We start from the raw sequence: 13,299 nt of genomic DNA, 5'->3' as shown, positions 1-13,299 counted from the left end.
CAAATTTCATTCTTTTAAGCTCTTATTATAACAACGACAACAACAACAACAATAATAATAATAATAATAATATTAACAATAATAATAATAATAATAATCAATAAGTAATAAATAATAATAATGATAATAATAATCAATAAATAATAATAATAACAATAATAATTGAAATAATAATATTAATAATAATAATCAATAAATAATAATAATAATTATCAATAAATAACAATAATAATAATAATAATAATAATAATAATCAATAAATAATAATAATAATAATCAAAATTAATAATAATAATAATAATAATAATAATATTATTATTAATAATAATATTATTATTATTAATAATATGTACATTTGTATATACACATATGTATAGTAATAAATAATCAATAAATAATCAAAGATCACTAATCCGTAGTTAGAAATCACTAATTAATAAGTTCAGTTAAGTTCAGTTCAGCTCAGCTCAGTTCAGCTCAGCTCAGTTCAGTCAATCGGAACAGGCCCTAAGTGGATCATATTAAACCTACACTGCTAGACGAGAAAATACAAGTCAATATTATATATCAACAAAATTTGTTAATATAGGGGTGTTGCGGTCTTTTCAACTATGTTAGTGAGGGGTAAAATTGTAAGAACAAAGATTCCAATTCATTTTCGTATTTGGAACCCCGTAATCATCGTCAATTCACCTTCAACCAAGGCAAACTCTTGTGGATGCCTTCAATGAATAATGAAATGTTCATCTTTAATGGTGAAGCAATGAAAGCTCATCTTTAATGGTGGCAACAATGGAGGAGTATAACACCTTGGGGTTAATTATACCCTAAATTACTCCTTCTTACTTAGGGTTATCGTTTAATTTGGCGGAGAAGCCACCGTTGGTAGTGTTTGAGATTCACCGCTGGTAGTGTTTGATCAGATTGATGTGCATTCCTTTATTGTCAGCCATGTCAGGGAGAGAGGTGGGTAACAACATCACGATTCACTTTGGGGGCATTGTTTCTCTCTCCTCCTCTCTAGATTTACCCACAAATTGGCACAACGGAGTCCACCTCATCTTTTCATAATTTTATCAATACTTTTCATAAGTTTTGCCTATTATTTACAACACTGCCATGATATTAACAATATTTGTTGATATCTGGTATCAAAGGGGACCGGCTCCGGCTATACTAGACAAAAGATATTTGGTTTGGTTTCTGGGTTAAGAAATTCGAATTTTATTTTTTAAATATTTTAAGAGTCGATATTTTTTAAAAAAAAAAAAAAAAAAACTTATTGTTATAAACCTTATGTGCAGGTTTAGAACCAATTTCATTTGGCCAAATTATAAACCTCTATAAATTTGGCCCATAATCCTTGAGCAATATGATAAAATCATGATAGTATCAAAGAAAATAATTAATATTCCATACGGATTTACCAATATTTAAACGTATCTTCCCCTATTATCCGCACGTACAAAAATTAGCGATTTAGTACTTACCGAGCAATGGTTAGTAGTACGGAGTTCTTCGTAGATAATCTAATATATCATATAACTAATATATAAAGCTAAACTTTTAGCCAGGCGACGAGGCAGCGACACTTGGCGTTCCAACTTTTCACCAAGTGTCGTACCACGTAGGATAGAGTTTTATAGAATTCAATTTGTAGGATAAAAAAGTTAGTTTAGAATTTTATTTTAATCAAATTTGGATAGAATTTTAGGATAAAATTGTTAATTTAGAGTTTTATTTTTTATAAAGTACCAATATTTTTATCATAGAATTTTATTTTTTAATAAAGTACACATTGAATTATATCATTATTGAAAGTACACATTGAATTATATCATTATTGAAAAAATAATTAGATTATAACTCTCATAAATTATCATATAAATTTATTTTTTGTATCATAATATTTTTCTGGAGCGAAGGAATTATTTCAAAATGTACCACATTGAGTTTTAAAAGTTAGTTTAGAATTCTATTTTGAATCAAATTTTGATAGAATTTTAGGATAAAATTGTTAATTTAGAGGTTTATTTTCAATAAAATAAAATTTGAGTGTCGCACCACGTTGGATAAATTTAAATCGACTTCATAAACAACCCGGGCATCGCAAGATAAACTTTTAGCCAGGTCACGAAACAGTGACACTTGACATTCTAACTTTTCGGCAAGTGTCGCGCCACCTTGGATAGATTTAAATAGATTCATAAGATAAAAAAGTTAGATAAAAATTCTATTTTCAATCAAATTAGATAGAATTTTAGAATAAGAGGGTTAGTTTAGAGTTTTATTTTCGATAAAATACCAAATAATAAACTTATAATTAGGCCACAAGACAACATCGTATAGCATTTTAACTTTTCGCCAAGTGTCGTACCACGTTGGACAAATATAGATAGACTTTGTAGAAAAAAAAAGTTAATTTAGAATTCTATTTTCAATCAATTAAATTGAATTATAATATAATTTTATCTTAAAATTCCATAAACAACCCGAGCATCGCACGGGCACAAAACTAGCGCTAAACTTTTAGCCAGGTCACGAGGCAGCGACACTTGGCATTCTAACTTTTCGCCAAGTGTCAATGCCAAGTGTCGCGCCACGTTGGATAGATTTAAATACAATCCGGGCATCGCACGGGGCACAAAACTAGTATATATAAAGGGGAGTTTTTCCCCGAGTTTTTAGAGAGCCACGTAGGATCTAATTTATTATAAATCTTAATAGTAGCCAATTAAATAAGAGATTATTAATTTCTTTTTAGAATTAAATAATTCAAATGTCATCAAAATTGGCGAATGAGATTTTTAAGTTTAAATTAATTAAATATTATATATTATCTTTTAATATTAGGAATTTTATCTAAATATATAACAAATTTTAAGCTCATAAATACAAAAAAAAAAAAACATTATTTTAAAAAAATCAAACAAACCGTGCATCGCACGGGCTTCATCTAGATAATTACCATTACTGAACAAATCGACAAAATACATGACTTTATAGTTTATACTAGCGAGTTTACATGGACGGTATGACTCTTTTATTAAATGGGTCGGATCTCCCCGGAAACCTAAAGGGCCAAGTCCTAAAACGAGTTAAAAACCCCAACACCTTATATACAATTCTCAGTTGAAGTACACTGTAAAGTCTAAACCTTTGAGCACACCAATTTCATGCCACCATGGCTGACTGACCTTTACCTTCTCAATTGAGTAAAGGCTTTCTACCCTTTTTCTTTCTCTTTATTAGCTGAATTGGGTTGAATTCAATTTCCAAAATTTCTGCATTTTTTTCCATTTTTTTTCCAATTGTTTTTGTGAAAAAAAGGGGGGAAATTGATGAAAAATGGCGAGCAGTGCGAAAAACAATGGAATTGAAGAAGGAGAAGTTTCTACTCAAATGGAAGAACAGCTTGAAAGATCTCTTAAACAAGGAGAGAGATTAGTGGGTCCTACTCGTAGACCAGATGGTACTCTTCGCAAACCCATCAGAATTAGGGCTGGTTATGTTCCTCAAGAAGAAGTTGCAATTTATCAATCCAAAGGATCTTTGGTAATAATTTTATATCATTCATTAATTCTTAGTATTGTTAGATAATATATTGTAATTTTCTCCTTTTTTTTTTTTTTTTTTAAAAAAAAAAAGTGTCAAATTTGATGATGATTGTAGTGTGAATGCCAATTTATATTGTAAAGATGTTATCTTTTTCATAGTTTGGGGATTGCTTGTTAATGTAGTTGGTTATCTATTTGTCAATTTCACTTTAATTTGTGTGTTTTTTGTTGTTAATTTATGATTATGTTTCTTTGGCAATGTCTACCTGCAATTGATGATCATTCTTCATCTGTAAGGAATTGTTGGAAAAGGGGTATGATTTGGGTTGTTTTCGCATGTATTTGGTAGAGTTTTGCATGAATCCAAAAACTTGAATTTTGGGTTGGATCAATGTTGATGAAAGGTTTTTTTTAGTGGTTTTAGTAAATGTGGTTTAGGGATAATTCAAACTCGCAGGCTCTTGAGAGAATCTATTGGAGATCTCCCTTTTTCGGTTTGTATCTTTCGTACTAGGTAGTTCTCGAGCCTTATTCAAAGTTTTCCCTTGTTTGCGTATTTTATTTATCAATTGTACTTGACCAGCATTAACTCAAAGTGGACTCGCTGATTTGTTAATTTGCCTATAGCCGTATAGGAACAACAAAGTTTATCGATTTCGCTAATTTTGAAAATGATGAGAATGACAAGAGTTTATGTCATTTGTTTGCAACTCAAATAAGAAAAGACTAGTTTGCCTCCATTTACTTGGCATGCCTACCTCTACATCACCCTCTCCCTCTGTTGCCTCAGCCTCCACGCTGTAATTTAATTTCAAAGTTGCTTCATTTCCCGATTTTCTTCTTGTGTGTGTTTATATGTGTGTTGTAGGATTGTAGCCTTCAATTTATGAATATGATACGAACAAAATCTAAGAGGATTGACTAAAAAATTATTGCAGTGGAAAAAGGAGCTGGAGTCACAAGGGCCACCTGGATTTGTTCCTGAAACGGAGGCAAAGCCTAAAAGCAAGTCTGTTAAGAGGAATGAGAGAAAGAAAGAAAAGAGACAGCAGGTACTCCTTATATTATTCTTATTTTGTCTTAATATATCCTGATATGCTTTATATACATCTAAGGCGTCTACTATATTGAGCACTTCTTGTTATACTTATCATAATTCAAACTGTAGTATTTTGTATAAACAATTTCTCCCAAGCTTTTGAATAATTTTAAAGGATCTTGTCCGGATGGAGCTGAGAGATTCAACTTGAGCACCTGTCTTACGTCTTTTTGTGTATGAGGTCATGCACAATTGGGGGTTCTTGCCTTTTGTTTTTCGATTTTTTTTTATTTGTATGGGAGACTTGTTACTACCTAACAAGGACCTCCTGCTTTTCTTTATCCCCACATGTTTTGATAATATGTCAATGTAAAAAGGCAACAATTTTCATGTACACCCCTTGCTACTCCAGCTTCCCCTATCTATAGACTTAGTGAGATTTGCTCTTATACCGTACAACTTTGTAGCTTCCGTAGCTTCATTCGGAGCTGTGTTTTACAATTTCCGACCTCCACTTGCTGCAAGATTTTATTTGGTTTCCTGTTATAGTATTATTGTAGTTTTCAATTTTTACCATCCTACGTCATATTGTTATGCATTGAATGTAGAGAAGGGATAATACTGGAGTGCAGCATGTTAGCATTGCTGAGAAAGAAATCGAGTTAGCTCTGTAAATAAATGAGAGCAGTGAGAAGGAAGACGTAAAGAAATTTAAAATTGTTTTATTTTGTATTTGGGAGAGCATTCAAACCTCTTGAAAGCGTCAAAATCTTTTTTATTGTCTGTAATTAGAATAACAATATTGCTACGGATATGCTAGCTCATAAGCAACATAATACTCGCCCCCCCCCCCTCTTCTCTCTCTCTCTCTCTCTCTCTCTCTCTCTCTCTCTCTTCCGTCAGTATGGATTTTAACATATTATGAAATTATTAGCTAATACTTATATTGGCCTTCACAGGCTTCCGTTGAAAGGGTAAGTAACCCAGATAATTCAGCTGACGAGGATCTGAAGGAGACAAGTTCTAAAGATCCTAATCTAAAGCAATCTCTGGAGTCTGCTGCTTCTCAGATTAGTCAACTAGCTCTTTCTACAAGCACAGCTACTAGTAAACCTTCAGTGGACCCTGCAGTAGGATCAGATACGGCCAATGCAGGTGTAGATATTGACAAAAAGATCCGAGCTTTGAAAAAGAAGGTACCGTTCCTACTTCCTATCAATGTTATTTTCTACCATAAAAGTACGTTTATTTGGTAATTGGTTAGTGATGATCAAATTTTATATCTGCTATTTTCTGAAGGATTGAGAAAATCTTCATACTACTCTTTCCCTTACTCTCATGTATATTGCATACAAAAAGTTATTTAATGAAAATTACCCTTTGACAGATTTAGGAACTTGTATGTCTTTTCGTTCCTTTTCTTTTTTTAATTGTTACTCCCTGTGTTTGTAAATAGATGTAACACTTTGAAACATTCCTTTTTTGGCTTGTGGTCTTGCTTGCTCTCTCCCATTTTTGCTTGGACATTTTTTCTCATATTTACAAACTGATAGAGTCATGAACATGAACATGGATATATATATATAGTAGTTTACAGTCATGAACATGGATATATAAAGTAGTTATCTATTGTTTCCTTGGTATTGACTTCAAATATCACAAATTCACAATCATAACCAATAACATATGATAAGATGCACTTGCTGGTAATCTATATACTTAACTAAATAAAGATATAGGATGACGAGGAATCCATCACATGTCTCAAGGAACTGCTTGAAAAGATTATTTTTTGGAGGATGATTCAATTTGTGGTTGGAAAATGTTTTTCTTGGTTCAAAATTTGGGATTTTGGGTACTTCTGCAATTTTCTATTGTGGTGGTGCACTACTGCTTATACATGCTATTGGTACTTCATGACTTCATGTGGAGGACTTTGGCTCCCTTTTCCCTTTGTAGATTTATGTGGTGCTTTCAAGTAGCCCATGAACTGAATTCCTTCACTTAGAAGGTGACAATGATTTGAACTCAACATGAGTAATGTGCTCCAAGTGAGACGGCTTGTTAAGTGTCAATCCAAGATGATGTGCTGTGTTTTGCCCCATTAAGCATTTACATCTTCAATACTTGATTGCCTGCTACCATTGGGTGATTTAGTTTGCAATTTTTAGTAAGGATTTGTTTTGCCTAGGTACCATTATGTATTTTTTATGAGGGGAGTATTTAGTCTTTGTGCAAACAAAATGTGGGAGATGGTTTGGTGCCATTCCTTATTGTTGATATATTGACGTATGTTGTTAGAAAGAAAGGGCAAATTACTTTTGCTAAGTTTTTATTTATTTCTATGCGATTGTGTTGTTCTCTGTCATGTACTGATCAAGATGGCTTGTTAAACTATATTTCCTATTGTTTGTGTGTGTTTTTTTTTAATTGCATAATTTGAACTTTTACACCCGTTGGTGCACAACTTATACCATTACTATTATTAACTTACTTTTATAGAAAAAATTATCAAAAGTTTTAATTTTTGGAAGTATACCCGAGAAAAATCTAACAAGGTCACACGATTATATTTTTCCTAGCATGCAAATCACAAAACATGGTCAAAGAGAAGTGTGAATTATGTGAATGTCCTATTGACGAATCTTTTTTTTAAAGGGAGGGGGAAGTATATGCTTATAATTTATAGTAACTCTCAAAGTGAATTTGCTGTATCTCCTCAAAAAAAAAAGTGAATTTGCTGTATGCGTGTTAGCAGAGCTACTATATATAGGTGAACAGTCTAGCAGACCAACTACACATAGGTGAACAGGCTAGCAGAGCAACTATATATAGGTGAAATGCTTAGCAGAGCCTATTACAAGATATGGCTACTTACACTTGACCCAGTTTTTCTATTCCCCTTGGGAGAAATCTCGAGGCAATGGGATAAGTTTCTGTTGATTGAGGCACACGTAAACACTGTAAGGGCAACTTTTATGAGGGCTTCTTACTGGAATCACAAATATTAGCTCTTGTCATGTCTTCTTTAGTTAAAACTGATGAAGTATGTAAATTTAAATAGATAACTGTCGTGCATCTTAAATCAAGTAACTTTAACCTAGCTGGTTGACCCTTTGAGAAAAAATAAAATGAAAAAACCAAAGAAGTCAAATTACATTAAAGCTATTTTTCAAAAAAGTTAACAAATTCTGCTTAGTTGCGAAATGTTTCAATATCAGTATTTTGAAAGGTTATTCTGATTTCTTAGAGTATTTATTTGTTGGGGGACAGTTCAATGATGGGGTTTTTAGAAAGAAATGATATTGTAGAAGGTAATAAGAATGGGTACGGTTTACATGTGGTTTCATCTCCGTATTTCTTTTTAATTAATTTATAAATCTTAGTTTATGTTAGATTGTAGGTTGGAAAATAGTTTTTACATTGGGGGGTAGAGTGGTTTTATATTTGTTTTGTATTTTCGCTCTGTGAAATTTGCTTAATCCCAATTCTACGATCTCATGTTGATTTTTATTTTTCTATAAGTAGTATTTCATGGGCAACTTTTCCAATGCACTTCCCCTTGCATCCTCTCATTATGGTTTACCTTCTCTTAAATAATATGCAAAGTCAAAATAGAAGTATTAAATGGGTGTCGTAGTGATTGCTAAGGATGCAATTGAAATTTCAAGTAGTAAGGGCTTTTATTAGATAATGACCGAGAGTGAGGGACAATTGACAATACAAGGTAAATTGTTAATAAATTTATAGATGTTAGTCTTTTTGCTACCCTGCAGTCTTCTAGCATCTTGGAATCACATAGGGTTCTATAATTCATCTAGATAAAAAATTATTCATCTAGATGAAAAATAATTCACATATATTTTCCTTATAGGGCCTCGAGAAACTTCAATGGACAGTGGCAAACACCTTTGCTGTTGTCAAATAATTATTAGGTGCATCTAACAATGTATTTTGGGTAATGTAATATTTTTGTTGAGGGCATAGATCATAGTAAGGATTGAGGTAATTTTTCTCGCTTTGAAGTTTAAAGCACCACTCATTTCTATAATCCATAGTTCCATACCATAGGCATTACCAGATTCAGCACTAGCTTTGGTGGTGTCACAGGCTCACAGCCCATCTTGACATTTATGGCTCATTTTCATGAAGACCCCCAAAGACATGTACGTAACCTTCCTTAGACCGATTAATGGTCTTTGGACATGTATGTGATATCTGATGAGAGATTTGCCTATTCGGATATTGATGGTTATTGTATGGTTAAGTCAGTCTCCATTTTTTAGGGCCAAAGTCACCCTCTTGAGGTGCTTATGAGCTAGAATGATGAATAATGAATGTTGAGAGGATAAGAGGAGGAACACTTAGTTGGTCACTTGGTTAGCTGGTTGTGAGGCTCAGAGCAAAAGCCACAAATCATGCCCCCTTTTATTTTAGAATCTTCCTTGGATCTATGGGCTATGGCTCTGTATTTTCTATCTTATTTGTTGGCATGTTTTGTGGGCCCTTCCTTAAGGCTATGAGTTTAAAAGAACATTAAATTTAATTTTTACTCTATACATCTGTCTAGAACCACTATTTCTTCACAAAAATAACTAGATAAGGTGCTTAAAAGTATAATTTGAAGTATAAATTTTAGAATATGTTTAAAGTATAGGATAATAAGAACTGGATTTTCTTAATATGTTCAATTCTTGGTAATCGATATGACTGTGATGCTTGGGTTAACATCCCCCATATGCCATTTCTATTACACTATATCTTTAGTGTTTGGTTGTTACATAAGACTTTTCACACACATAAAGGCTAAATTACAAATACCTACTGAACCTGAGAGAGTGCTTGTCTTTGACTGGCTGTTCAATAGTTGTAGGGTTCCTATAATCGTATATGATTGGAGTAAGTTATCTTGTTCATGCTGAATGGCTCCTTTTAGGTGTTGGTGGGAATTTAGGAAATTTTGGGATTCAAGAGTTGTTTAGCTTTATAAAAGCTAGGCTTAAAGCTGTCAAAAGCTGACACGACCCGAACCCGATTGTTAACTGACCCATCTGAACTCGAAAAAATGGTGACCTAAACCTAACCCGACCTGAAACCAACCTTAGATCCAAGTTGACCCGAGTATGTGAGATCCAAACCCGAACATGAACCGACCTGAAGATGACCCGACCCGAATGTAACCCGTAAAATTATTGACCAGAACCGAAATCGACTTGAATCGAAATAGACACAAACCCGTTTTAAAACTGTCAAAACCCGAATTTAACCCGACCTGAATTCAACCCGACTCGTTCCTAACCTAACCCGAATTTAACCCGACCTGTTACAACCTTGACTCGAAACCAACCCGACTTGTTATTAACCCGACCCAAATTCAACCCGACTTGTTATTGACCCGACTAAAATTTTACCCTACCTATTACTAACCTGACCCAAAAATATAACCCGATCTAGTACTAACCCGACTTGAAATCAACACGACTTGTTATTGACCTGATTTCAAATCACCTTAAATTCAATTTAGACCACCTTACTATTGTTGATCAAAGCATTTTGTCTAGGGAGACCAAGTCGGCCCTGGCAGCAAAAGAAAGGAGCATCATCCCTAAATTTTAGAGAGAAATATAGTATATATTTGTTGTATGGTGAAAGGAGATAATTATCTTCCTAAATTATAGACTATAGTTCCCTAGTATGTTGCCATATATATTATAGTCAAAGGAAATAATTAGCTTGATAAAAATGATAATTATATATTTATAGTAAGTTAAACCCGAATATGACCCAACTTGAAAATGACCTAATCCAATTGTAACCCGCAAATTATTTACTTGAACCGAAGAATGACCCGACTTGAAAATGACCCGACCTGAATATAACCCGCAAATTATTGACTTGAACCGAACCCGACTCAAACCTGAGAATGACCCGTCCTGATTCAAACTCGCAAATTATTGACTTGAACCGAACCCGACTCAAACCCGAGAATTACCCTAACCCATTTTAACCTGTGAAAACCCAACCTATTGTTCACACAACCCAAATGTAACCCAACCTGTTATATACCCGACCCAAACCCGATAAGATGTATGACCCGACGTGACCCAACTTAAGCATGACCCGACCCGCATAGGGTTACGACATTAACCCGAATTGAACCGACCCGAGTTGGCCCGACCCACTCTTACCCGACCTGTTTACCTTAATTGACAGCTCTAGCTAGGCTCACTCTTGTTTTGAAGGTTATATCTGTTAAGCTATTTACATGATCTCTGTGACCTTGTCAACTTTGTGTACAATACCACAAAGACAACTGTAAGTGGTGGTCATGTACAATGGGCTAAGGTTTCTGGGCTATTTGGTAGCCTTGGGTCCATACTGGTCAGATGTTTCACATATCAGGTCTGATGCAAAGGTGTGCAATACCTAATGGGACAATTGAGCAATTTCAATAGAAATAGGGGTTCAGTCTGTCAACTCTTTTGAGTCACCTAATGGTCATGATTTTTTATGTATTATATTAGACTTTGGATTTATAATTTTGTTGAGAGGCATGAGCTCACCGTTTCACACGGAAACCTCTAAAAGTGTATCTAGAAGTTGTGGATGCTTTCCTACTCCTGTGGTTCTGCAAAGGCTATTAAAAGATTCTGGAAGTTTCTTTGAGTTGCCTGATACATAGATTTTTCCTTTTGGGCAATCAAAATTATAACATCCAAAAACATATCCCTAGCAGCATTCTGTTGGAAACTACAACAGAGATTATGAAGCCATCACAGCATTAAACTATGTGAGGAAAATGGACAGATGTCTCCCATGGTTGCCTATTGCTATTTTGGGCCTACAACAATTCAAAGTCATTACTTTGGACATTAGTTGGGGCCTATTGCTATGCTGTAAAAGCAGACATTTTTAAAAGCCTATCAAGCTCCGTAATAGTCCTTGAAGGGTGCCAGGGTCCATATTATAGGATGCATCCCCCAATGGCCTCAGCAGTTTCCATTTTGGAGGCTCGCATTTTAAGAAGGTTACAGCAACCAGAGTGAGCCTACTTGGGTTTCCCAGCTCTGTTATGAGTGACAAAATTAGGTTACTGAATCAACAAAGCTCGATTTCATTGCTAGGAAAAAAAAGTTTTGTTGATTTGTGGAGGAAAGCCTCCTCTGCTCCTATTTCAAAGGATATAACTCGTTCTCTATGCAATTTTGATTTTGTGGATTGCAGGATGTCATGGCTATTAAGAAGAAATTGTACTGTGTCGCATAGGAATGAAATTACTCTCTCATCATTTATTGACGTGCTATACCTCAAACATTACTGTCATTTTTCTTTTTCTATATTCACATGCTACGGTGTATATGTGAGCTTTGCAAATCTGTCATTTATTACATGTTTCGTTGTATATGTGAGCTTGGCAAATCTTACTGTCAGTTATTACAATATGCTATGGTGTATATCTGAGCTTAGCAAAACTTACTGTTATTCGCTTTCTCTATATTCACAATGAGGTTTGCTTTTAATTTAAGTTTCGAGCTTAATGTGTTAATAACCAAATTTCAGTTGACATCAATTTATGCTGCCCGTGGGCTATAATTACATTTTTCTTCAGATTAAACATATTCTGATCCATGAACTTGAATTTGGCTTTCTTCAGATTCGGCTTGCAGAAGCTCAATTACAAAAAGCTAGCCCTGAAGATATGAAGCCTGAGCAGCTTGAAAAGGTCAAGAAGTTGGAAGGTTGGCGCGAGGAGCTAAAGTTTTTGGAAGGTGAAAAAACGACAGAATCAACGTCGTGACCCTCATTTGTTGTAGTCGCTATTCAACCAAGATTGTCTTGATTAGTTGGTAAGGTCACTAGCTGAACCTCCCCATTAGGGTCTAGGGGCTCTTAACAGAAGCTACCTCCCCCCACCCCTCGGGGTGTGTACTCTAGAGTGTTTGAGCTTTTATTGGTCAGGGGAATTGCGATGGTGTCAACTCAAAATTATATACTAGTACATTTAGTCATATCTGCACATAACGTGTGGTATTGTTGATTATTTGTGATTCGGTGGAGAAGTGTTGCTTTGTTAGAGTCCAATATTTGTGGTTTGTGCCATTGTAACTTATATTTTACATGCTGTGTTATGAAATTTAGTCATGTAACATTTGCATTGCGAATTTTCTTTTTGATATCGTACTGCTTGCATTCATTATTGAACAAGGGTTGATCAAATGTTGTTGTCGCTCGCTCATCCAAAGACAATCAACTGATCAACTGCCTAAGTTTACTGATATAACAGGTGATCTGCAAGCTGACAACCACAACATACATAAATTTTTTACATGTTACTATGTCAGTTGTGCAATTGTCGATCCAATTAGGTTTATTAAAATATACGCCGTGTTGAATACACAACGATTGCATCAGATCGGATACTTTCTGGCACCGTGCTCAAATCCAATTAATGTGGATGTATGATTCAACCTCGTGGACTCGTGGTAATGTCTTCTTGTCCTCCCAAACCTATTTTTTAATACATACATCCGATCAGGGTGCCTAGATTTCGATTTCTTAATTAAGATTAAATTACTTTTTACATGTTATCACGGCGTATCAATAGCCTTGCTTTAGTTACACATCCTATTGCAATTTCCAGATTGTTTCTGATTCCTCACATTCTCAGTTGTACAAACTCGACTTGAAATTACATAATCCGAA

General features: G+C 34.3%; 1 protein-coding gene across 1 annotated transcript; it reads left to right on the top strand.

Annotated features, from left to right (window-relative positions):
* The first annotated feature begins 3,124 nt into the window (after positions 1-3,124).
* Positions 3,125-12,758, top strand: LOC110714999 (partner of Y14 and mago-like). The gene is made up of 4 exons (XM_021893564.1): positions 3,125-3,555; positions 4,496-4,609; positions 5,556-5,792; positions 12,251-12,758. The coding sequence occupies exons 1-4, from the start codon at positions 3,349-3,351 to the stop codon at positions 12,392-12,394; spliced, it is 702 nt and encodes a 233-aa protein (XP_021749256.1). The 5' UTR covers positions 3,125-3,348; the 3' UTR covers positions 12,395-12,758.
* Positions 12,759-13,299: the final 541 nt, after the last annotated feature.

The sequence above is a fragment of the Chenopodium quinoa genome, unplaced genomic scaffold (genome assembly GCF_001683475.1).
Source record: "Chenopodium quinoa cultivar QQ74 unplaced genomic scaffold, ASM168347v1, whole genome shotgun sequence".
In the NCBI taxonomy this organism is placed as follows: Eukaryota; Viridiplantae; Streptophyta; class Magnoliopsida; order Caryophyllales; family Amaranthaceae; genus Chenopodium; species Chenopodium quinoa.
This window is presented reverse-complemented; position numbering and strand designations above follow the sequence as displayed.